General features: G+C 38.2%; 1 protein-coding gene across 14 annotated transcripts in view; it reads left to right on the top strand.

Annotated features, from left to right (window-relative positions):
• Positions 1-27925, top strand: part of CAB39L (calcium binding protein 39 like) — a 131446-nt gene that overhangs the window by 64548 nt on the left and 38973 nt on the right. For all 14 annotated transcript variants that reach the window (XM_058685963.1, XM_058685986.1, XM_058685922.1 and 11 more), the window contains 2 exons: positions 3317-3435; positions 23906-24074. In XM_058685963.1, coding sequence (XP_058541946.1) covers positions 3317-3435; positions 23906-24074 — 288 coding nt within the window. The remainder of the gene's footprint in view (positions 1-3316; positions 3436-23905; positions 24075-27925) is intronic.

Below are 27925 nucleotides of genomic sequence, written 5' to 3'. Positions count from 1 at the left end.
ATGAAGTTCTCCTAGTCTGTAGCTTGTCTTTTCATACTATTAACAAGATCTTTTGCAAAGCTTAAGTCCTGAATTTTGATGAAGTCTATTTAAGACCTGTCTTAAACAAGTCTGTTTTTGTTTTACAGATTGTGCTTTTAGTGTCAAGTTTAAGAATCATATGCCTAAATCTAGTTCCTGAGGATTTTCCTCTATTTTTTTCTAGAAGTTTTATAGTTCTACATTTTATATTTAAGTCTGTGATCCATTTTGAGCCAGTTTTTTTAAGTTTATTTATTTTTGAGAGAGAGAGAGAGCACACACCCAGGTGCACACACGAGTAGGGAAGGGGCAGAGACAGAGGGAGAGAGAATCCCAATTAGGCTCCACGCTGTCAGCGCACAGCCTGATGTGGGGTTTGAACTCACAAACTGTAAGATCACGACCTGAGCCAAAATAAAGAGTCTGATGCTTAACTGACCGAGCCACCCAGGTGCCCTCAAGCCAATTTTTGATAAAGTTAATCCTTTAAGAATATTTTATCCTTTCAGATATTCTTTAAGAATATTTTTCTATGTTAGTATTCTTAATCAGTCCTTAGTGCACATTTCATATGTCTAATAGCTTTAAGATTGAGTAATTAATTGAATAATCTTATTGTCTTCTTTTCCTTTTGAGTCCTAGTTCTTTTATTATTAAAAAAGTGCCTCAATAATAGATAAGCGAGATTCAGTGGTCTCTGTGCTAAAGGGTTTACAAATGACTATGCCTCTAAAGCAGTAAGTCAGGACAGTCAATATTGAATGCTGCTATCTATTGGTCCCTACTATGGACATTGAAATGTGGTTTTCCTTGGGAGCTAACAGTGTGATGAGGACTTTAGAGACGAAATTCATTCATTTCAGTGTTCTGTGCTCATTGTTGGAGTCAGCTTAGTATGATGGCTAAGAACCTAGACTCTGGATTCCATCAGTTTGGGATGGAGTTGTGGCTTTCTCACATGCCACCTGAGTAAGATAACCTCACTAGTCCTTAATTTCCTTACTTATAAGATGTACATTATAAGGTTGTTATGGGGATTGGAAAATACATATAAAGTTCTTAGTATAAATGCCTGGCACAGAGTAAGCACTTCTTAATAAGTTGACCGTGGTAGAGATGGAGGTAGTGGTAGACAGGAAAGAGGAGACCTACTGGTCTACGTAGGCAAAGATGTTGTTGTAATACAGAGAAGAACAGTTATCTCAGAGATGAGTACTCCTGAACTGAATCTGAAGGATTAAAAGAGGACTTCGACTACCTCCATTTTGACCTGTCTGTACTTTCGTATTGATTAAGTTGTTCCTTCCAGCTTATCTCTTAACTTAGGCAAAAGACCCCTGCAGGCAAAGCATCCCTTGGCGGGAACCACAACTACCCCCGCAAGCAATGAGGTCTGCTCTGACATCAGCAAGACCCCACGTGACTGACTCCAAGACAATGATCTTTATAGCTTACCCACATGTACCCACCAACCTTTGTCCTACATTCTCCTTATATAAACCTAGAAGTATTTTCAGCACTTTGGAAACAGTCTTTGAGACGCTTGTCTGCTGTCTTCCCAGTGTTGGCCTCACAAAAATAAATCCCTTTCTTGGGTCACCCTCACTCATCTCTCTACTTGTGGATTTTGTCAGTGGCACGTGGCTTAACCTGGTCTGTTTGGGACCCCCAGAACCAGGTGCTCTTGCACCCCTATGCCCTGATTACAGGATGACTAAGATTTAGCCAGGAAAAGAAAGGAAGGAAGAGCATTCAGGACAAATACAACATGAATAAAGGTACAGAAATGAAAGATTGTGTATAAGTGTATGCAATACAGCAATTTGTTATTAATAGAACTTGAAGTAGGAATTGAAAAGTAAGAGAAGTGGCTGGAAAGGTAGGCAAGGTTCAGATCATGGAAGGTATTGGACTTTTTCAAAGCAAAAGGGGGGCACTGAAGAGATTAAGAGAATAGAATGGTGGGGCGCCTTGGTGGCTCAGTCGGTTAAGTGTCCAACTCTTGATTTCAACTCAGATCATGATCTCACAGTTCATGGGATTGAGCCCCATGTCAGGCTCTGAGCTGACAGCATGGAGCCTGCTTGGTATTTTCTCTTTCCCTTTCTCTCTGCCCCTTTCCCGCCTATGTGCTCGCTCTCTCTCTCTCTCTCTCAAAATAATAAACATTTTTTAAAAGAGAAGAGAATGGCATAGTTATTTGCATTTTTAGTAAGCTCACTCTGCAGAGTGAAGACTGCTTTGAAGTGGAGGGCATAACTGGAAGATGCTCTTTGACAGTTCAGTTGAGAGATGAAGGCCAGAATCAGGGCCATAGTAACTGAGAATGGAATGTCATTCTTGTCCTTATTTTCATATACAAATCTCCTGTTCTGGGTACCTGGATGGCTCAGTCAGAAGAGCACATAACTCTTAATCACTGGGTTGTGAGTTCAAGCCCCACACTGGGTGTAGAGATTACTTAAAAATAAAATCTTAAAAACAAAAAACAAAACAAAGAAACAAAACAAAACAAAACAGAAAACAACCTCCTATTCCATTCAGAGCTTCAGTTGGTGAAGCAGACTAGCCTGAGGTTGTAGGGTGTGTAAGACTGGAAGTCTGGTATATGAGGACTCTAAAAAGTTCTGTCTGAGACTGGCTATAGTTCTTCTGGCTTTAGCTACTAGGACTGAGTGGTCCCGTCTGTCCTCTAGGTTAAATATGATCTCTTAATATCACCTAAATCATATATATTCACCTAATAGAAAACTGATCTTTTTTTTTTTGGTAATACACCAACTTGGGAATGGATAAAGTGGAGGGAAAAAATTACTTAAAAGTACATGTAAGAAACAGGAATTTGATTCCACCCTACATTTCCTAAAATCTTTATTTTCCTTCACCATTTTCCCTCCTTGTTTATGAAGGCTTAAAAATGTTAATCTTAATTTCTTCTTATATAAAGCTAAATAGTAAAAAAGCATAAAGAATTCAATTCACTGCTGTTTTATATTCTTCTGTGCCATTTCATTTATGACAGTGAGAACAGACTTCTACTTATTCAAATTAACCACAGTGCAAATCCTTTGGAAAAGAGCTGCATCCATTTTGTAGACTGTTTGAATGTATGAAAGTACAGCTGACTAAAGATATATGACAAGAATAAGTTAATGCTTTTGGATATTACAAAGAAGAGTGCTGTTTCTCTTGGTGTGTGTGTATGTGTGTATACACAGCTTTTGAGATAAAACTTACACTCCATAATTAAACTATTTCAAATGTGCAATTTAATGGTTGGTTGTTTCTTTAACAGGGAAAAAAAGATGTGACCCAGATATTTAACAACATCCTGAGAAGACAGATAGGCACTCGGAGTCCTACCGTGGAGTACATTAGTGCTCATCCTCATATCCTGTTTATGCTCCTCAAAGGGTAGGTACATGGTTTCCTTTAAAGAAGTAGGTTTGATTATAGAATAGTTGTTAAAAGTATTATAGCATTAGCCTCATTTGAGATATGATGGGTTCTCATTTGGAATCACAGGAAAGCTATTTGCCATACTTGAGGTCAGCCCTCCAAATCTACATTTCTATGATTACATGGGTTACAGCAAAATCTTCTCTTTGTATGTTTCTAAATAGAGTTCCTTCCATTTACTGTTTCTTTTTCCTCTACTTTCCTGTTATCTCTGTCTCTTCTTATTATATTATTAACTGTGTTTCCCAATCTGCCCTTTTCTTAGCTATGCAGTTACCCTTTTCCTGTTTGCATGAGACCGAATCCCCTGACCCTGAACCTCAATACACATACACATACATACACACACACACACACACACACACACACCTTCCAGTGGCTGGCTAGCGTCTGCCAAGGTGACATGCTTCCATGTGGGGAAGCATATTTGCTTGTGCAGTATACACACACACACATATATATATGTATATATACATATATGTATATGTATATATGTACATATATATGTATATGTATACACACACATATATATGTGTGTGTATATATATATAAGCAAAAAAACTAAAGTCTAGTCAGATAATAGAATCTCTTATTATTTTTTTATATGTATACTCATTTACAAATGTTTCAAGGACATTCTGTGTGTACTCTAACTCCCAAAGACCAGAGATCTGGATGTAGCACGTCTTGGGGACAGCAGACTGTCTTCTTCTTCCTCTGCCCTATTTTTCTACCTCACAGTCTCAAACCTAGCATGCTGTTCCATACCTACCCCATCTCATCTCTGTTCAGTTCCCATTTCCTCCCTGGTACATTTAAAAATACTTAATTGGGGGGAGGACCCAAGATGGTGGAACAGCATGGAAGTTTTTTTTGTGTCTCGCTTCCATGAAATACAGCCAGATCAACACTAAAGCATCCTGCACACCTAGAAAACTGATTTGAGGATTAACACAATGATCTGTACAACCTTAACCACAGAACTCAGCAGGTATGCGATGTGGAGAGGTCAACTGGGGGAGAGAGAAGCCGTGGAGGGCAGGGAGCAGTTTTTGCCTGTGGAGAGAGGACAGAGAGGAGGGGAGAGTATGGGAAAAGCACCCCCCAAAAATCAGCTGGAGAGAAAGTGGAAAAGTGGAAACAGCCAAAAGGACTGAACTAAAAAGGGAGAAAGGAGAAAGGAGAGGGCTTAAATTCCATTAGAACTCTATAAACAGGGGGAGCACAGAGTCTGAAACCCCACAGCTTGATACCTGGAGGTGCTCTGGTAAGAAGGGCAAATCCCCTGGAGCAAAGTGAAGTCCGGGGGTCTTCCGGCCACATGAGGAGAGGCGGTTCCCCTGCTGGGAGGACATCTGATAGAGGCTGTGTGGCCTCCCCCAGGGAAAGGCCCCAGTGGCCTCAGAAGAACACCCACATTTGCTGGTGCTAGTACAAGGTCGTTGGGGGTGAAGCCTGGTGCCAGATGTGTGTTGTGATTTTCCCTAATCCCTGAAACGCTGCTGCTACACCATCTCAGGAACTTTTTCTGGGGTGGGCTGGCACCCAGCCACAGTCTCTGGGCATCAGCAGCAGCACGTTCCCGTGAATGTTCCTGGGTGCGGCCAGCACCCAGCCATTGCTCAGTTAGGCCCTCCCGCAGAGTGGCGGAACGGGTCAAAGCCACAGTCCCTCAGAAGTAAGGGGTCAGGAAAAACAGCCACATTTGAGATAAAACTCAGGAGGGAGGAGCTGCCTGGGGTTTGGTCATGGACAGTGTAGGAGTGGGGAGTGGACAGAAGCCGGAGACAAAGGACAGGTGCGCAATTATGGATGGGGAGAACAGAGTTCTGATACTAGAGACTGGGTAGCTGGGTGATGCCATTTTCACCCCTCCCGCTCATGGGCATACACATCTACAAGCTCCACCACAATTCACACCAGTAAACTAAGCAGCGCCATCTAGTGGAGAACAGAGTTGTTACACTAAGCCCAGTCCAACTGGGCCAACCTCACTCTTCAGGAACACAAATCTCTCCACCTGCTTAGTTTATGGAATATAAAGCGATTCATAGTTTGACTTCTAGGCGAAAACGAAGTCATTCAATCATATTTCAGTTTGTTCACCGATCCATCTATTCAATATTCTTTTTCTCTTTCATTTCTTTTTCATGAATACAGAAAAATTTTCATTGTCAACTTTTATTAAAAATACCTTTAATTTTTTTCTACTATATTTTTTACTTTTGTGTAATTTTTTTCAAATTCTATTTTATTTCCATCATTTCATTTTATTCTATTTCAGTGTATTCAGTTTTTCAAATTTTCAAATGATTTCCTTTTTTTTTCTTTCCCCTTTTTTCTCTAATCTATTAAGCCCCTTTAAACACCCAGGCCAAAACACCTAGGATCTAGCATCATTTATTTGATTTATATGTGTGTGTGTGTTGTTTTTAATTTTTTAATTTTATTTTTTTAATTTTAATTTTTTTTTACCTCATTAATGACTTTTCTCCCTTCAAAATGACGAAATGAAGGATTTCACCCCAAAAGAAAGAGCAGGAAGAAACGACTGCCAGGGACTTGACCAACACAGATGCAACAAGATGTCTGAAACAGAATTTAGAATCACGATAGTAAGAATACTAGCTGGAGTCGAAAACAGATTAGAATCCCTTTCTGCAGAGATAAAGGAAGTAAAAGCTAGTCAGGATCAAATAAAAAATGGTATAACTAAGCTGCAATCTCGAATGGATGCCATGATGACAAGGATGCATGAGGCAGAGCAGAGAATCAGAGATACAGAGGACAAACTTATGGGGAATAATGAAGCAGAAAAAAAGAGGGAGACTAAGGCAAAAAAGCATGATTTAAGAATTAGAGAAATCAGTGACTCACTAAAAAGGAACAACATCAGGGGCGCCTGGGTGGCTCAGTCAGTTAAGCGTCCGACTTCAGCTCAGGTCACGATCTCACGGTCCGTGAGTTCGAGCCCCGCGTCGGGCTCTGGGCTGGTGATGACCCAGAGCCTGGAGCCTGCTTCTGATTCTGTGTCTCCCTCTCTCTCTGCCCCTCCCCCGTTCATGCTCTGTCTCTCTCTGTCTCAAAAATAAATGTTAAAAAAATTAAAAAAAAAAAAAAAAAAAAGGAACAACATCAGAATCATAGGGGTCCCAGAAGATGAAGAGAGAGAAAAGTGGGTAGAAAGGTTATGTGAGCAAATCATAGCAGAGAACTTTGCTAACCTGGGGAAAGACACAGACATCAAAATCCAGGAAGCACAGAGGACTCACATTAGACTCAATACAAAACAGCCACCAACAAGACATACCATAGTCAAATTCACAAATTACTCTGGCAAGGAAAGAATCATGAAAGCAGGAAGGGAAAAAAAGGGTCCTTAACCTACAAGGGAATACAGATCAGGTTTGCAGCAGACCTATCCACAGAAACGTGGCAGGCCAGAAAAGAGTGGGAGGATATATTCAATGTCCTGATTCAGAAAAATATGCAGCAGGAATTCTTTATCCAGCAAGGCTGTCATTCAAAATAGAAGGAGAAATAAAAAGTTTCCCACACAAACAAAAATTAAAGGAGTTTGTGACCACTAAACCAGCCCTGGAAGAGATTTTAACAGGGACTCTCTTGGGGGAGAAAAGATATACATACATACATACATACATACCAAAAGCATCAAAGACTAGAAATGACCAGAGAACACCACAAGAAACTCCAACTCTAGAAGCAACATAATGTCAATAAATTCATATCTTTCAGTACTCACTCTAAATGTCAATGGACTAAATGCTCCCATCAAAAGACATAGGGTAACAGAATGGATAAGAAAACAAGATCCATCTATATGCTGTTTACAAGAGACCCACTTTAGACCGAAAGACATCTTCATATTGAAAGTAAGGGGATGGAGAACCATCTATCATGCTAATGGTCACCAAAAGAAAGCCAGAATAGCCATACTGATATCAGATAATCTAGATTTTAAAATAAAGAATGTAATAAGAGGTGAAGCAGGCATTATATCATAATTAAGGGGTCTATCCACCAAGAAGACTAACAACTGTAAACATTTATGCTCCAAATGTGGGAAAACCCAAATATATAAATGAATTAATCACAAACATAAAGAAACTTACTGATAATACCATAATAGTAGGGGATTCAATGCCACACTTACAGCAATGGACAGATCATCTAAACCAGAAAATCAACAAGAAAACAATGGCTTTGAATGACATACTGGACCAGATGGACTGAACAGATATATTCTGAACATTTCATCCTAAAGCAGCAGAATATACATTCTTCTCCAGTGCACATGGAACATCCTCCAGAATAGATCACATACTGGGACACAAATCTGCCATCAACAAGTACTAAAAGATCGAGATCATACCATGCATATTTTCAGACCACGATGCTATGAAACTCAAAATCAAACACAAGAAAAAATTCGGAAAGGTAACAAATACTTGGAGACTAAAGAACATCCTACTAAAGAATTAATGGGCTAACCAAGAAGTTAAGGAAGAAATTAAAAAGTACATGGAAGCCAGTGAAAATCATAACACCACAGCCCAAAACCTCTGCGATGCAGGTTCCCGTAAGAGGGAAGTATATAGCAATCCAGACCTTCCTAAAGAAGGAAGAAAGGTATCAGATACACAACCTAACCTTACACCTTAAAGAGCTGGAAAATGAATAGCAAATAAAACCTGAAACCAGCAGAAGACAGGAAATAATAAAGATTAGAGCAGAAATCAATGCCATCGAAACCAAAAAACAGTAGAGCAGATCAATGAAACCAGAAGCTGGTTCTTTGAACAAATTAACAAAACTGATAAACCACTAGCCAGTTTGACCAAAAAGAAAAAGGAAAGGACCCAAATAAATAAAATCAAGAACGAAAGAGGAGAGATCACAACCAACACAGCAAAATAAAAATAATAATAAGAGAATATTATGAGCAATTATACGCCAGTAAAATGGGCAATCTGGAAGAAATGGACAAATTCCTAGAAACATATACACTACCAAAACTGAAACAGGAAGAAACAGAGAATTTGAACAGACCCATAACCAGTAAAGAAATCGAATTAGGAATCAAAAATCTCCCCAAAAAACAAGAGTCCAGGGCCAGATGGCTTTCCAGGGGAATTCTACCAAACATTTAAGGAAGAGTTAACACGTACTCTCTTGAAGCTGTCCCAAAGAATAGAAATGGAAGGAAAACTTCCAAACTCTTTCTATGAAGCCAGCATGACCTTGATCCCAAAACCAGACAAAGACCCCCACTAAAAAGGAGAACTATAGACCAATTTCCCTGATGAACATGTATGCAAAAATCCTCAAGAAAATATTAGCCAACTGGATCCAACAATACATTAAAAAAATTTTTCACCATGACCAAGTGGGATTTATACCTGGGATGCAGGGCTGGTTCAATATCTGCAAAACAATCAATGTGATTCATCACATCAATAAAAAAAGGACAAGAACCATATGATCCTCTCAATAGATGCAGAGAAAGCATTTCACAAAATACAGCATCCTTTCTTGATAAAAACCCTCAAGAAAGTAGGGGTAGAAGGATCATATCTTGAGATCATAAAAGCCATATATGAAAGACCCAATGCTAAAATCATCCTCAATGGGGAAAAACTGAGAGCTTTCCCCCTAAGGTCAGGAACAAGACCTGACCACCCCCTGACCATGGGGATGTCCACTCTCACCACTGTTATTCAACATAGTATTGGAAGTCTTAGCCTCTGCAATCAGACAACACAAAGAAATAAAAGGCATCCAGATCGGCCAGGAGGAGGTCAAACTTTCACTCTTTGCAGATGACATGATACTCTATATGGAAAACCCAAAAGATTCCATGCTGATCCATGAATTCAGCAAAGTGGCAGGATATAAAATCAATGCACAGAAATCGGTTGCATTCCTATACACCAACAATGAAGCAACAGAAAGAGAAATCAAGGAATCGATCCCATTTACAATTGCACCAAAACCCATAAAATACCTAGGAATAAATCTAACCAAAGAGGTGAAAAGTCTATACACTGAAAACTATAGAAAGCTTATGAAAGAAATTGAAGAAGACACAAAAACACGGAAAAATTTTCCATGCTCCTGGATAGGAAGAACAAATATTGTTAAAATGTAGCTACTACCCAAAGCAATCTACATATTGAATGCAATCCCTATCAAAAAAAACACCAGCATTCTTCACAGAGCTAGAACAAACAATCCTAAAATTTGTATGGAACCAGAAAAGACCCTGAATAGCCAAAGCAATCTTGAAAAAGAAAACCAAAGCAGGAGGCATGACAATCCTCCTGAAGCAAGGATTGCCTCTGGAAGCAAGACTTCAAGCTGTATTACAAGGCTGTAATCATCAAGACAGTATGGTATTGGCACAAAAGCAGACACACAGATCAATGGAAGAGAATAGAGAACTGAGAAATGGACCCACAAACGTATGGCCAACTAATCTTTGACAAAGCAGGAAAGAATATCCAATGGAATAAAGACAGTCTCTTCAGTAAGTGGTGCTGGGAAAACTGGACAGCAACATGCAGAAAAATGAACCTGGACCACTTTCTTACACCATACCCCAAAATACACTCAAAGTGGATGAAAGACCTAAATGTAAGACAGGAAACCATCAAAATCCTCCAGGAGAAAGCAGGCAAACACCTCTTTGACCTTGGCCTCAGCAACTTCTTAGTCAACACGTCTCCGGAGGCAAGGGAAACAAAAGTAAAAATGAACTATTGGTACCTCATCAAAATAAAAAGCTTCTGCACAGGGAAGGAAACAATCAGCAAAACTAAAAGGCAACCGACGGAATGGGAGAAGATATTTGTAAACAACATATCAGGTAAAGGGTTAGTATCCAAAATCTATAAAGAACGTATCAAACTCAACACCCAAAAAACAAATAATCCAGTGAAGAAATGGGCAAAAGACATGAATAGACACTTCTCCAAAGTAGACATCCAGATGGCCAGCCGGTGCATGAAAAAATGCTCAACGTCACTCATCATCAGGGAAATACAAATCAAAACCGCAATGAGATACCACCTTACACTTGACAGAATGGCTGACATTAACAACTCAGGCAACAACAGATGTTGGCAAGGATGTGGAGAAAGGATCTGTTTTGCACTGCTGGTAGGAATGAAAACTGGTGTAGCCACTCTGGAAAACAGTATGGAGCTTCCTCAAAAAATTAAAAATAGAACCACCCTATGATCCAGCAATTGCACTACTAGGTATTTATACAAGGGATACAGGTATGCTGTTTCAAAGGGGCACATGTACCCCAATGTTTATAGCAGCATTATCGACACTAGCTAAAATATGGAAAGAACCCAAGTGTCCATTGACGGATAAATGGATAAAGAAGATGTGGTGTATATATATACAATGCAGTATTACTCGGCAATCAAAAAGAATGAAATCTTGCCATTTGCAACTACGTGGATGGAACTAGAGGGTGTTATGCTAAGCAAAATTTGTCAGAGAAAGACAAATATATGACTTCACTCATATAAGGACTTTAAGACACAAAACAGATGAACACAAGGGAAGGGAAGCAAAAATAATATAAAAACAAGGAGGGGGAAAACATAAGAGACAAATATGGAGAACAAACAGAGGTTTACTGGAGGGGTTGTGGGAGGGGGGATGGGCTAAATGGGTGAAGGGCATTAAGGAATCTACTCCTGAAACCATTGTTGCACTATATGATAACTAACTTGGATGCAAATTAAAAAAATACAAAAAAAGAAAAACCCATTTGTTTCAAGATAATACATAACATGTAGTTTAAAAATCAGATATATCAACATACAGCAGTTTAAAAAAATTTTTTTAACGTTCATTTATTTTTGAGAGAGAGAGACAGAGCATTAGCAGGGAATCGGCAGAGCGAGGAGACACAGAACCCAAAGCAGGCTCCAGGCTCTGAGCCACCAGCAGAGAGCCTGACATGGGGCTCAAACCCACAAACCGTGAGATCATGACCTAAGTTGAAGTTGGATGCTTAATTGACTTAGCCACCCAGGTGCCCCAACACATAGCCGCTTTTTGCTTCTCCCTCCTCCATTCCTCAGTCCCATTGTCCAGAGACAACCACTTTCATCTTTTTTATTTGTTCATCTGGTATTTACCTCTATATTTTATTTTTTTTATTTTTTTTAAATTTTTTTTAATGTTTATTTATTTTTGAGACAGAGAGAGACAGAGCATGAATGCGGGAGGGTCAGAGACAGAGAGGGAGACACAGAATCTGAAACAGGCTCCAGGCTCTGCACTGTCAGCACAGAGCCCGACGCGGGGCTCGAACTCACGGAGGTGAGATCATGACCTGGGCCAAAGTCGGATGCTTAACCCACTGAGCCACCCAGGCGCCCCTTACCTCTATATTTTAAATAGCTAGCTTATACTAATCTTTTGGTTTATCAATTTTAAAAATGTTCCTTTGACTTTCTATAGACTAGATGATAATTTAGTTTTTTCACTGCCACCATTATTTTATTTTCCTTCCTCGTATCCTCCCGATATACTTTATCACAACTTTTTATTTTATTAAAACTCACATTTAAATTATCATGGGTATGTAATTATTATTATTCGTTGTTGACCAAAGTAGTATACTATGATTATTTTGTTTTTTGGTAGAAAATATTGTTTTTACTGGAAAATTGTGTCTTTCAGTTCTGGAACGGGAAATACAGTTGTATCATAAATGAGAGTAGGCTAAACTCATAACAAACTTTAAACTTTATAAAAGGCCACAAAATGGAGTGGCTTCACTCCCAGATAAGTTTATTTGTCATATAATAGTGCAGAGCAGATGTTTTGGGTCAGCAGGGTCTTCTGCCTTCCTCACCATGTGATTCCTAAGATCATGTTGTTCACCTTTACCATTTTAGCTCACAGGAAGGTGAAAATACATGGAGACAATTTAACCCCGGCCTGGAAATGGCTCAACATTATTCCCATTTCCATTCCATTTGAGAGCACTTTGTCATTTGGCCCCTTAATTTTTAAAGAAGGAAATCTGAGAGATATTGACTAGTGCCCAGAAAGAAGATGACAGTGGATTTTGGTGGACCACTATCATTCTCTGTCACATATTATTTCTTTGAAAATTTCTTCCCTTCCGTTTTCTCTGTTCTCACTTTCTAGACTTCCTATTAGTCAGAGTTTAATTTCCAGGATTGATTTCTTATCTCTTCTGTTTCCCATCTCTTATCTTTTTATGTGTTGGAAGGTGTTAATTATGTCTTTTTTTTTTTTTTTAAGTTTAGTTTATTTTGTGAGAGAGCACACACAGGAGGGGCAGAGAGAGAGGGAGAGAGAAAGGGAATCCTAAGCAGGCTCCATGCTGTGAGCATGGAGCCCAGTGTAGGGATTGAACTCATGAACTGTGAGATCATGACTTGAGCTGAAACCAAGACGTTGGATGCCTGACTAAGCCACCCAGGTGCCCCTAATATATGTTTTATTGAAGATAAACTGTATTGAATTTTCATTTCAACTATAAGAACTCTTTTTTGTTCCCTGATTATTCCTTTTTCTTGTCTCTTTCACTTCCTGGTTCTGTGACCTTAAGCAAGACACTGCACCTTTTCGAGCCTCAGTTTTCTTGTCTGTAAAATAAAAATAAAATTTGTAGTATTACCTTCACGCTAAAATAATGTTGCCTTTTATGTCATTGACTCTGCATCATCAGAAAGATTTGTGTTTTCAGCCAGGGTTCTGCCACTTACTTACTGTAAGACCTTGGGCAAAGATATCTAACTTCCTTATGCATTGGTTTCCTCTTTGTAATATGGAGTCAATAATAATACCTACATCAGTATGTCATTATGAGTCTTCAATGAGATAACGCTTATGAAGCACATCACCTAGCACATGGTATTCCATAACTACTAATCTGAGAAATTATTATCCCTATTCCTCTTAAGAGCTGCAATTCCCATAGAAACATATAAACAATTTTAAGCAAATATAATTAATTAAGGCCATATACAACTGCCAGAATAGTATTATAAAGAAAGTGCTCATTTGCAGCTGGAGTGGATCTGCAAGATTTAATGGACCCACAAATATGATTTGCACAGCTGGTCATTGATGATAATAAGGCCAAGGTGATCAATTTATACCCACTTCTGGAGATTCTAAAATTTAAGCTCTAAAGCATTTGACGGTATCCTGAAGACAATGGGGGAACCATTGAAGAGTTTTGGAGAGAGGAAGCATATCAGATTTGTGTTTCAGGAAATGAGGATAAATTATTAGTTAAAAAAGATTAGCTTGGGGGCGCCTGGGTGGCTCAGTCGGTTAAGCGTCCGACTTCGGCTCAGGTCATGATCTCGCGGTCTGTGGGTTTGAGCCCCGCCTCAGGCTCTGTGCTGACAGCTCAGAGCCTGGAGCCTGCTTCCGATTCTGTGTCTCCCTCTCTCTCTGACCCTCCCCCATTCATGCTCTGTCTCTCTCTGTCTCAAAAATAAATAAACATTAAAAAAAAAAAAAAAGATTAGCTTGTAAATAAATGATCCCTTGAGAATGCTGACATGACCTGGAGATCATGTTGGCTCATGGAGAAGAGAAGTGGTGTGGGTGATCTAAAACAGTATCTTCCATGGTGGGGTCACTGTGTGAAGGCATGCATGCAACTCCATTCTGCAGTGGGCATTATTGGTCTGGGGGATCTCCTATAGCTACTGTCACTGATTGACAGTCAGGTGATGGCAAGTACCTTATATTTATTTTGTGCAGAGAGCCATGCCAGATCCGAGTGGCTATGTTAAAGACCTGGATTTGGGGGGCGCCTGGGTGGCTCAGTCGGTTAAGCAGCTCTGTATCTCAGCTCAGGTTGTGATCTCACGGTTTCGTGAGTTTGAGCCCCACATTGGGCTCTGTGCTGACAGTGCAGAGCCTGCTTGAGATTTTCTCTCTCCTTTTCTTTCTCTGTGCCCCTCCCCCACTTGCACTGTCTCTCTCTTTCTCTCTCTCTCTCAAAATAAATAAACATTAAAATTTTTTTTTAATTAAAGAAAGACACGGATATGGTATCTTCTTACCAAGGAAATTATCAACAATAGAAAACTAATACTGTTAAGCTATAAGAATTCAGATTAATGAAGAAGAAAGGCAAGTCAATAAATTATAAAGTATGGTGGGGTTATTTAAAATTAACTTCATTCCTTTTATAGATAGTAGAATGTATGTAAATTTGATACATATTAAATATGCTTTAAGGAAGATATGAAAATTTAGCATAATTGGATATTTATTTAGAAAATTAAGTCAGTGAAAAATTGTGAGTTACATTGAAGAAAACAACTTTTTTTCCCATTTCTAGAAATAATAAGACAAGATAAACAGCTAATTGCAAATGCTATTTATTAATAATTTAACTGCTGGAACATATCACAGATCTATAGTGAGCCTTTTATCTGTGTTGTGCACAGGATGCATTAAAGTGTAATTGTGCACCACGGCTCGCACCCTCCCTGTTCAGTTAGATGGAGCTGGGAAAAGAATTGGTACGGGGAAGCCAGGCAGGGGAACTAGCCTAAGCTAGATGTGATGTCCACTTTGCACAGACAAGAGGTGGAGATGAGAAGGACGGAATCAGGAGGAGACTCACCCATGTCAGGAAAGGGTTGGGAGGCTTAACAGCAGGAAGTTCCCAAGTAGCTGCAGAGTGGATGGGAGGAGGGAAGGGGGTTTGAGAAGTGATGTTGTGAGTTAGGAGTTGATATTTTTGAGGACACATGTAATGATTGGAATCTCTTTGTTTTTCCTTTAAAAATAATATTTATTTTGAGAGCGAGAGAGACATAGGGCACGTGCAAGCGGGGGAGGAGCAGAGAGAGGGAGAGAAAGAATCCCAATAGTGCACTGTCAGCGCTGAGCCCATCTTGGGGCTTGAACTCATGAACTGTGAGAGATCACAACCTGAACTGAAATCAGGAGTCAGACACTTAACTGACTGAGCCACCCAGGCGCCCCTGGAATCTCTTTTAATGACATTTTTTAATGACTTTTTACTATTGGCTACTGTTTCTGTGTGACTCTGTAAAACTTGTGGGACCTTGGTTTTTTAAAAATTAAGATTACAGGGGCGCCTGGGTGGCGCAGTCGGTTAAGCGTCTGACTTCAGCCAGGTCACGATCTCGCGGTCCGTGAGTTTGAGCCCCGCGTCAGGCTCTGGGCTGATGGCTCGGAGCCTGGAGCCTGTTTCCGATTCTGTGTCTCCCTCTCTCTCTGCCCCTCCCCCGTTCATGCTCTGTCTCTGTCCCAAAAATAAATAAAAAATGTTGAAAAAAAATTAAAAAAAAAAAAATTAAGATTACATATAAGATTTACTGAGTATGAATAATCAGTGTATCTTTATATATCTTCATTATACCTTTAATTTTTTTGTCATTATTATAATTAACCTTTTTTGGCATTATTATAATTATCCTTTAATTTTTTTCCCTTTAATTATTTGAAAATGTTTTCATGTCCCATTTGATGGTGTGTTTTCTGATGAATTCAAATGACTATTATTCTTATACAAATTATTTGATGTAACAAGTCATTCAGTCTATAAACAAATTCTTAAATTGATGTAAGTAAAAAATCTTCTCTATATTTGAAATATGAACTTTCTACTCATTACTCACCTGTATTTACCAGTGACCCTATTTTAATGTATAACTTGTAATAGGTAAGTGTATGCCATTTTTTTCTTGTATTTAAGAAAAAGCTTTCATTCATTTTTCTAATATGTGGAGAAAATAATTTTAATTGCTTACTTAAAAAGCCACTTTGTTAATGTACAGATTTCTATGACTCCATTTTCATGTAGTTATAACATACAATAGAAAAATAGGAATTATTTATTTTTAAGAATAACTTCCTCAAATTTGAGGAATTTGAGTTTTATAAAATGTCTTTCCAGGGGCATCTGGGTGGCTCAGTCAGTTAAGGGTCCAACTTTGACTCAGGTCATACTCTCACGGTTCTCAGGTTCAAGCCCCACATGGGGCTCTCTGCTGTGAGCACGGAGCCCACTTCAGATCCTCTGTCCCCCTCCCTCTCCCTTGCTTGTGCACACACTCTTTCTCTGTCTCAAAAATAAACATTAAAAAAAAAAGTAAAATGTCTTTCCATTTCTTCTGAAAAGTTAATATTTAGTTTGGTTTATAAGGCTAAAACTGCTTATTCGTTCATTTATGAAGGGCCTATGATAATAACAGTACTACTACTAATAATACTAACAACAGTAAGTAATAGTAATGGTAGAGGTCAAGATGCTATTTACTAGATGTCAGACCCTGTGGATAGTTATTGCTGTTGTTGTTGTTGTTGTTGTTGTTGTTGTTGTTGTTATTATTGGTATACCTGTTTTATACATGAGAACACTGCAGCCCGGAGAGGTTAACTAACTTATCGAAAGTCACATAGCTAGTATGATTTAAACCCAATTAGTCTGGCTCCAGAGTCTGTGCTCTCAGAACACTATCCAGTTTTCCAGTCTTCAAGCAGTCATAGTCTACAATGAGAAGAGACAACTCATTACAACTCACTGTTGTTACTTTACCAGTATACTCTGTAGGAACTCAGATGAAGGAGCCATAATATCTGCCTGGGACATCAAGAATGAAGCAAGTCTTGGGGCGCCTGGGTGGCGCAGTCGGTTAAGCGTCCGACTTCAGCCAGGTCACGATCTCGCGGTCCGTGAGTTCGAGCCCCGCGTCAGGCTCTGGGCTGATGGCTCGGAGCCTGGAGCCTGTTTCCGATTCTGTGTCTCCCTCTCTCTCTGCCCCTGCCCCGTTCATGCTCTGTCTCTCTCTGTCCCAAAAATAAATAAAAAACGTTGAAAAAAAAAAATTAAAAAAAAAAAAAAAAGAATGAAGCAAGTCTTAAAGTAGAAAATTGCCAGAAAGGCACAAAGAGTTGAAGGATCAAGTACTTCCCGTGCAACGGCACGGAGGCATCAAAATGCATAATGTGTTTGGAGGATGACAAGATTTCTGGTGTAACTGGAGTCCAGTGTGAATGAGAAGGAGGGGTGGGAGATAAAGCTGGAAAGACTGAGAACAGATTATGAAGAGCCTTCTATGCCCTGAACAAACCAACTATGGAAAATTTGAGGAGGGGGCAATCAAGGAAATTTGAATATGGAGTGTGTATTAGTTACTAAAGAATTACTGTTAATTTTTTTTTTTTAATTTTTTTTTTTCAACGTTTATTTATTTTTGGGACAGAGAGAGACAGAGCATGAACGGGGGAGGGACAGAGAGAGAGGGAGACACAGAATCTGAAACAGGCTCCAGGCTCTGAGCCATCAGCCCAGAGCCTGACGCGGGGCTCGAACTCACGGACCGTGAGATCGTGACCTGGCTGAAGTCGGACGCTTAACCGACTGCGCCACCCAGGCGCCCCAAGAATTACTGTTAATTTTTAAGTGTGATAATTACATGTGGTTATGTAAGATTTATCTTTTTGTTCAGTTAAGGATCCTAACAAAATCCAGTTGTTGTATTTGGATGTAATGTCACATAGGTCTTTTTTTAGTGTTTATTTATTTTTGAGAGAGAGAGAGAGAGAGAGAGGCAGAGAGAGAGGGAGACAGAATCTGAGCAGGCTCCACGCTCTGAGCTGTCAGCACAGAGCCCAACGTAGGGCTCAAACCCAAAAACCACGAGATCATGACATGAGCCAAAGCCAGAAACTTAGCTGACTGAGCCACCTAGGTGCCCTCACATGGGTCTTTTAAAGTCTCTTTTCATTGACAATAGCATCTGTTCCCCTTTTTATGTCGTTGATTTTTTGAAAACCTGAGTTAATTATCCTACAGAATTTCCTCCATTCTGGATTTGTCAGATTGCTTCCTAATGATGTCATTTAACTTGTTCCACTATCTCCTGTATTGATATCCTGGAGGTTATATTTAAAGACTTGATTAGATTTAGATTAGGTTTTATTTTGGCAATCATATTTTGTAAGTGGTGTTGTGTAGTTCATATTACATCTCATCAGCAGACAAACATTTAGTAATGCTAAGATTGAGCAGTGGGTACAGATGGAGACAGCTTAATCCATTGTAAAGTTCCTCATCAGCCTTATACTTAATTGTTTGACCATTCATTGATGAACACTGTATGGTTCAGTCATTTCATTAGAGGTTACAAAAAGGTGATTTTCTAATCCTGTCATTCCTCGTGCATTTATTGGCTAGAGTAGTTTTAAGGAGAATAACTTTCTCTCATCTACCACAACAATTTAATTACTTTAAAATACAATTCATACCAGAGAGAGAGAATAAGTGCCTAATTCATTTCCTTCAGCTATCAATTTAGAGAGAAGTTGTTATCCCAGGAACTAACATTGGCATCTAATGAGTTTCTTTTATCTTTCTCTCTTTCTCTATTTCTCTCTCCCTCATCCCCCCCTCCCCCATCCCTTTATTAGCACTATGAACTTCTGTGTAACTTTTTTCCATATGTCTTATGTAGTTGCACACATTTTTCTTGTTGGTGCTCAATCGTCCATTCAAGTTGACCATGTCCTTTTTATATTACTCCCATTAGTATGTGAGAGATTCCCTGCTTTCTGGCACAAGATAGACCAGGCTCATCTTGTATATTTCCTAACACAGACTTGGAATCAGCCATTTCTACCAAAAACTCTTGTTCTTTTTAGTGAGGAATGGTTCTTAGAGACTATAATCTGGATGCTAGGGCTTCTCATTGACATTGGATTGTAATTGCTTCTGAGCTTTTTTAGTAGACAGAATTATATCTCATTATTTTCTAAATTTTTTTAATGTTTTATTTATTTTTGAGAGAGAGAGAGAGAACATGAGTGAGGAGGGGCAGAGAGAGAAGGAGACAGAGTATCCGAAGCAGGCTCCGTACTGTCAGTGCAAAGCCTGATGTGGGGCTCGAACCCATGAACCGTGAGATCATGACCTGAGCTGAATTATAAATAAATTATCAAATAAATAAATTATCAAAAGCCAATATCCTCAAGGGTAGTAAGGTTGAAATGACACTTAACCGACTGAGCCACCCAGGTGCCCCATCATTATTTTTAAAGTAAGCAAATATATCTAGATTAAAAGCAAAACTTCTTGCCTATATTGAGGAGGCCAAGTGTTTGTTGAATGACATTTTATAAAACTTTTCCAACTACTACCTGACATTGTTTGCTTCCAGCAAAAACAAAAGTCATTTTTGCCCTTAGGTGATATGTGTTCTTGAGATATTCTTGCACAAGCTCTTGTAGCCGGGTTTTTTTTTTTTTTTTTTGGTATAATATTTACTGTAGCTCACTTCTAGATGAGACAACTGCTCTTACATTCTAGCTTTTATTAAATTTGAAAGTGATCTTAGATGCTGTGATTTTTTGAATAAGCATGCATCTATAGTAGTGTGCCTTCTCCAAACTAACATAGTTCTTTAGAGTCTAGACTGTATGATACAGACTACAGATCAAGGAAGGAAGATGTAATTCAATTCTATAAAATAGTGATTCAACATTTACTGGATTAATCTTTCTATTAGCAACCTGACATGAATTAGTCATTGTGGAGGCATAGTGATTCATTGTGGTCCCTGGCCTTGGGAACTTTTTTCTTAAGTGGAATAGGATAGATGAGATATTTATTCTGTACCAAGAATAAGGATATTAATGTTATTGAGATTTGAAACTTCAGATAGGCTTAATTTGTGGAGCACATTTGTATATAGTAGGCAATAAATTATCAAAAGCCAATATCCTCAAGGGTAGTAAGGTTGAAATGACATATGTGAATTATAGATCCCTTAAAGGGTACTGAGTAAAATTAAGGATTTCTCTGTCTATCCCAATGTATTGCTAACTTTAAGAAACTCATCTCAGAGAATGACATTTTCACTCTCAGGCACAAACTAGTGGGATGCAACCAGTGTTCTGACCAAGAGGAATATTTTAAAAAATATTTTTTTAGTTCTCAAAAATAAATAGTATATCACAGACAGTTCCAATACACTTCACCCAATGAAAGGAAAAAGAGAACTAATTATACACAAAAGTTGGGAGTATAAACTTTTAGTAGATAGTCTCAGTTTGGAAATTGGATTAAGAAATGAGAAAATGTTGGCTGGAGATCATACAGCCTTTTGTGTAAGCCAGAGTTTGACTTTCATTAGAGTTCTAGTATTAAGAATTTCAGTCAGAGTTTGAAACTTATTACCTTCATTATATGCCTACTTTGTGCAAAATATTATGCTAAGAACTCTTTGGAAATTGAGGTGGGGATGGAGAAAAGTAACAAGATACAGACACCATATGGAGATGGGGGTAGAGGAGGAGAGGAGAAGGTAACGAGAACAGGAAGGTAACAAGGAGAATGAAGTTGTTTGAAATGACATGAAGAAAACAGATTTATAACAATTTATTGATGATGTCACCTAGTACAGATTGAAAAAAGTGCTAAATTGGTATTACAGATAAGCTGTTGTAAGAATACGAAGGGGAGAGAGAATAGTCCTGAGTGGTAGGTGATTGTGAAAGACTTCAAGGAGGAGGGGACATTAAACTAAAGCCTTGAAAGATGGGAGAGAATCTTAGAGGAAGAAGCATAAGAAGGACATTCTAGGTTGAGAGAATGGCGTCCTCCAAAGAGATAGGGAGTGGGATGAGAAATGAAACTGGGAAGTTAAGTTTAGGGCCAAATTACAAAAGTCCAGAAATATCTCAGTAATAATAAGTCTAGATTTTAATGATGTTTGCTCTTTATCTAGGCCAAGTCTTTATCTCATACTCTCCAGAGTACTCTACCAATAAACAAGTGTTCTCCTTCACACTTTAGAAAATACACCCCTCTTGGGGGCGCCTGGGTGGCTCAGTGGGTTAAGCGTCGGACTCTTCATTTCGGCTCAGGTCCTGATCTCACGATTTCGTTGAGTTCGAGCCCCATGTTAGTACGGAACCCACTTGGGATTCTTTCTCTCTCCCTCCTTGTCTGCGCCCTCCCTTGCCCCTGTCTCTGTCTCTCTCAAAATAAAGAAATAAACTTAAAAAAAAAAAGAAAGAAAATACACCCCTCTTTATGACATTTTAACATTTTTTCCATCTATAACTCTACTATGTGTACCAGCAGGCTGATTTTCAAGTTCTTTGGTAAGAGAAATTATTAACACTGTAAATAGGCATTTTTAAATATTCTTCAAATAATCATGCCTATCTGAATACATTAGCATTTAATGTTAATATGAATTATTCAGGGAATACTCAAAGGACATTTATAAATAGTATTCAGCATAAAACAGACAAAAATGAATAAATATTACCCTAGTTTAATGAATCCCTCAAATATCCTTATTTACCATTTCCCCTATTGTATTTGTAGATTTGATTTTGCAAAGTATCCTGTTTCCTAAGTTGTGGGAGAGAGATTTTATTCTTGAATCTGAATTTCATGTAGATCTTACCTTACAAAAAACAGTGCATTATTTTTTATTGCTCAACAAATGTTATCACTTACATTTGGTGAGTTATATCTTGAAGTTTTGTGTAAGAGTGGTTTTGCTTTGATTTTCATTTATTCAGTTTTCTTATCCGTTCATTTCAGTTCTCATTTGTTCAGTGGTCTTTTTTGCTTCTTAAAAGTATTTTTTTTTTGCTACAATTTTTCTAACTTGCAGAATTCATGGTAAATTTGAAAGATTATGCAGGTCCTTCATGGATATCATTTTTCTTCTGTTCTCAACATTATAGGAAAGCACTTTTTCAAGAATTGAGATCATTTGAGTTTTTTCCCAGGGGGCTTTGTATTAGAACCACAAAAATTAATATTGTATTTAACTGAAGTGAAAGGATAGAAGTTTTTTATCCTACACTCTACTCACTTCCCAGTCTTCTACAACTGTATCTGCCTTTGTTCTGTTCCTTTACTATTTATCACACAATTGTCAACTGTATTATTTAATACTGGACTTGTTTTACTTGAGCTACTGTTGTTCATTTTCTTGAAACCTTACAATACACTGGAATGTAACTCAAACCTAGATTTATTTCAGTGTTGAATTTGACACTTGAGGCATTGTTATTAAATTAGGAAAGGAACAGATGTAATGTGCCCATCCTGAACGGTTTCCTACAGTAGACATTGTGTTTTTCTAGTGCAGTTTTTGCTACGAGCAGTAATTCATGAGATCAGTGAGTCAGTCAGTGCACAGCTATTTATTATTGGTCATCTACAATATACAAATCAACTATATGTGCACGTAACATCTGTCCTTACCTTCTTCCTGAACTCCAGATGCGCATATTCCACTGCCAAGGAGACATCTCTACTTAGATAGCAGGCATCTCAAAGTTAACACGGTTAGAAACAAACTTCCAGTTTTTTCACTGACCTGTACCTCTTCTAGTTTACTCATCTTAAAAATTGGCACCACCCTCTACCCAATTATTTGGGCCAAAATTTTGGGAGCCATTCTTGAACCCTTTGTTTCCTTCACCCCAAATTTGTTCCCTGCTCTACCCCACCACCTACAACATCAGCAAGGCCATTGACTCTTCCTACGGACAATATGCGTGATGTGCACACAGGCCTTTCCTGCACTCCTGCTACCCCAGTCCAGGCCACCGTCGTCTCCAGCTGGACTTCTGCTTCTGCTCCTAACTCCCCAGTTCATTTTTCCCTCTTTTATAATAGATTCTCCACAGATACCTAGAGTGATCTTTTTAAAGCATATATTAGGCCGTGTTCATGTCTAACTTTAAACTCTCTAAAGGCTTCCTCCCACACTTCAACACCACACTCCTAACCTTAGCCTATAGAGCTGTATGTGATCTGGCCCCCGCCCTTTTCCACTCTTGCCTCATTTCACACCATTCCCTGCGTTTCCCCTACATTCCAGCCACACTGGCCTTACTTTTCTCTAACTCACCAAACTGGTTCTTGCCTTGGAACCTTTGCACAGTTAGTTCCCTTTACCTGGAATGCTTTGCTCCTTCCCTGACCACTCAGTCTAAAGTAAAGTAAATTAAGTTGTTGCACCCTGTAGTATACGTATTTTAATGTCTTCAGTTTCATAGCACTTCTCAGAATGCAAAACTTCTTTTCATTGTTTATAATCTGCCTCTTCCCCCCACTAAATAGTATTCCCACTAAAAAATACGACTTTAGGAAGGCAGTGACCTGTGTACTTACTAATGTATCCCCAGCATCTGGAACAGTGCCAGACACATCGTAAATAGTCAGTGGGTATTGAATGAACAGTGTTTGAATGGACTGTGACAAATGTTACCTATGCGTCCCTTAACAGCAGTATTGAAATGGTTCTTTTGATACCATTAATATTATTTTATTAATAGGATAACAGAGCTCTCTATTTCTCTCTTGTTTATGCTTTAGATATGAAGCCCCACAGATCGCCTTACGTTGTGGGATTATGCTGAGAGAATGTATCCGACATGAACCACTTGCCAAAATCATCCTCTTTTCTAATCAGTTCCGAGATTTCTTTAAGTATGTGGAGTTGTCAACATTTGATATTGCTTCAGATGCCTTTGCTACTTTTAAGGTAATTTTTTTTTAATCAGCTAGTTCATTTCGTTTCAGCATTTAGTTAAAGTCAATTGGCCTCCAAAGAGACAGTTTAATTAAAACGCAGAAAAAGCTATTCCTGAGGCCTGAGTATAACCGACTGTGAATTACGACACAAACCGCAAGAGCATCGATAATGCATTCTATTAGACCGATCTATTATGCATTCTATTCACATTGTGGAAAAAAAACAACTCAAAATACTGGTCACACACTCATACAGAATGAATTGCAATATATAAATGTAGTATTCTATGCAAAGCATGCTTTCATTTATGTTAAAAACAAAAGGTATAAGCTGTCACTTAAGGTGCACTGAGTACCTCTGCAAGGTTATCAGGGAAGCAGGAACAGTGTTTACCTGCAGGGAAGGGAACTGGGTAGCAAAGGGAGCTGGAGAATGATATCTTTGAACATGAAGGACATCACATTACCTTATCAATGTAATTATAAATTCCCCTACAGTGAAACAAAATACTAAGAAATGATACTTTTTTTCCATAATCATCTATATTCTTATAAACTTATAATCTACTGTTACTTATAGGTAATAAATTTAATCTTAGTTTTTAAATTAAAAAATTTTTTAATTGTTATAAAATAACATACAACATGAAATTGCCATCTTACCGTTCTTTAGTGCACAGTTTAGTAGTGCTAAGTATATTCATATTATTTGTGCAACTAATATCTATTAGATAACAATGCTCCATTTCCCCCTCCTCCCAGTGTCTGGCAACCACCATCTACTTTTGGTTTCTGAGTTTGACCATCAAAAAGATGTTCAGAGAGCATATTAGAAATAATGTAGCTAATTTGCAAACTAAAATACTAGAACTTATACATCCAATGAATGATATCACCTTAAAGGTCCTATCTTAGAAAACGATTTCCTTTTTCTTATGATCCTGCCATTATTTAATATATTTTGAAACTGGTATCATTGTCTGTGGCATGTTCATTTTTCAGTAATGTCAAATGTTTATCCTTCGAGGGCAGATAAAGGTTTTGGAAATAGCACAAGGCTATTTGACATTCAGGTTCATGGGTCAAGTGGGTGATCTTGGTAGCTAGAACTGTTTTTGGTTTTGATAATAATAATGAGATTGATAATAAAAATAAAATTTATTTTTAAAATAAATTTCTAAATAATAGTAAAATAATAAAATAATAAATAATAATAAAAATTCTAAAATAGAGTCTGATTTTCTTCAGCACATACCAAATTGCCTCTGAAGATGATTTTAAAAGAGGAATTCTGAAAATATTTTAAGCTGACGATGTAACAGCATCATTGACCAAAAACAAAAAAAAAGTCAATTACAAATAGATAAGACTCATTCAAATGTATATATTCAGATTTGTTTCTATAAAAGCATTTTGGGGCGACTGGGTAACTCAGTTGGTTAAGTGACTGACTCTTGATTTCGGCTCAGGTCATGATCTCACAGTTCATGAGATCGAGCCCCATGTCAGCTCCACTCTGATGGCATAGAACCTGCTTGGGATTCTCTCTCTCTCTCTTTCTCTCTCTCTCTCTCTGCCTCCCTTTCTCCCTCTCCCTCTCTCTGCCCCTCCCTGCCCAGCAATCACTCTATCTCAAAATAAATAAACTTCAAAAAAATAAAATAAAAAGCATTTCAGCAATTTACTTGCTCCATTTACATCATTCCAGATTTACTTCCACATTTTTTAGGATATAAATATATATTTTTACTTAATTGTAATACATGTATGGCTTTTTATTTTTATATATTACCTTAAATACTTATTTTAACACTATTGACATAGTCCATATACCAATATTAGTAAATACTTTAATCTTATTACTTTATGTAAATGACTTGAAAGTTTTCTAGGACCTGGACGATAAATAGTATCTTTTTTTCTAATGTTTATCTATTTATTTCAAGAGGGAGAGAGAGTACACATTAACAGGCAAGGGAGGGGAGAGAGGGAGGAAGAGGTTGGGGCTGAACACTAAGGAGAGTTGCCTCGTGGGTGGAGGAAAGGGTAGCAAGGGCGACAAGCATGGGTGTGTGCTCAGAGTGCTGTCAGACCTGGAGCCTGTTCTGTTTGACAGGCTACTTGGTCTCACCCAGCAAAGCAAAAGTATGGTGGCTACAGATGAACCTCCCAAAGTATATCTAACAGCATATGGTGAGAGAGGCCTTGATGCATGAAATCTGTTGAATGACATTTAACACAAAAGATGATTCCATTTCTTCCTGGCAAAATGTCTGTGCCTAGATAACTAAGGAGATGTTTTCTATCAATAGCACAGTACCATTCTTTCCCCCTTTTCTCTCTGATGACTCTGCTATCATGGAAACAAAGTTGGCTCCTTTTTTGAAAGACTGTATGTAAGTGAAGCTTCACAAATAATTATAAACAAAGAACAAACTCTAATGGAGGGAAAAAGTAAATAGAAACGTATGTACTTTTCAAAATTTCCCCAAAGATTTTTCAACATTTAATAGAATAAACTATATTGATAATGTCTTGCTATCATATGTTCAACCCAATTTAATTTTCAGTACAATTTGGATATCAAAAGTAAATTCATGTTTTAATTTGTACCTCAGCATATTTTCCATTGAACTTAAGTCAAGCGTCTGAAAATCTAAATAAGCATAAAAAGTTTTATAGTATGCTAACAATATTGGAAATGCCAACTTTATGTATTTTTCCAAAATGCTGTGGTTACTATAGTAGAACAGTGACCATAAGTCACTTTTTCTTTTTAGGCAGATGGCTGAGGGGTTTTGGTTGTTTGGTTGGTTTGGTGTTGGTCTGATTTTAATTTGGTTTTATATTTTGTTTTTAACCTCTTAGACTTACCTTTTTTGTTTTGAGCTCCAACAGCCCTCTGGCTGTTGCCCAGTCTAATCATTAATGTTTTAGCACTGTTTATATTTTTGTGGCAGTGTTGTCTACAAATTGTCCTTTCCCCAAAAGCACACCTAACAATCAGAATTTCTTTCATCCCTCCTTCCAAGAATTGACATGACAGAAGGGGTCTGAATTCCACCTCCCTCTGCCACCTGACTGGCACTATGTCTTTGAGCAAATAGTTAACCTTAGAGTTTCATTTTCTCATCCGTGAGATGAAGAAAATAATCCCTGCTTTGCAGAGTTGCTGTGAAGATTAGAAATATTGTGTGTAAAGTGCTCTGCATGCTCCTGGGCGCATAGTAAACCCTCCATAAATGGCAGCTGCTGCCTGGCCCATCAACTGCCATGTCCCTGCCATTGAGTGTGTCTCTGTCACTCCACCCCGTGTCGCCCAAGCTGTGCAGAAGTCACTCCCATATCAATATCAGATAATCTTTAGCATAATACCTAGACTATGCAAAGCTTAGTCTTGTCAAAACAGAATTGTGAAGAGGTGGGATGAAAGGGTACACTGTTTCAAATAATATTTAAAATTGTATTTTATTAAAAACATTTTTTTTAACTTTTATTTATTTTTGTGACAGAAAGAAAGACCGTGAGTCGGGGAGGGGCAGAGAGAAAGGGAGACACAGAATCAGAAACAGGCTCCAGGCCCCGAGCTGTATGCATAGAGCCCGAAAGGCAGATGCTGAACCTGACTGAGCCACCCAGGCGCCCCAATAGTTTTTAAAATTTTGAATTATTTAAAATTTGAACTTTATTTTTCTTTGCAACTTTCTGCTTTTTCCTTTTTGGGTAGGATCCTACCTGTTTTATTTGTCCCACTGTTCTATGATCTACAATGATGCAGCAATTATATTTAGTTTTGTATTATATGTATATATGCATGGGTGTATGTATAGACTGTTCCTCCAGTTGTGTGCACGTATTTAT

This window comes from Neofelis nebulosa, chromosome 1 (assembly GCF_028018385.1).
Source record: "Neofelis nebulosa isolate mNeoNeb1 chromosome 1, mNeoNeb1.pri, whole genome shotgun sequence".
NCBI classification, from domain to species: domain Eukaryota; kingdom Metazoa; phylum Chordata; class Mammalia; order Carnivora; family Felidae; genus Neofelis; species Neofelis nebulosa.
The sequence above is the reverse complement of the archived record's forward strand: the minus strand, read 5'-3'. Positions and strand labels throughout refer to the sequence as shown.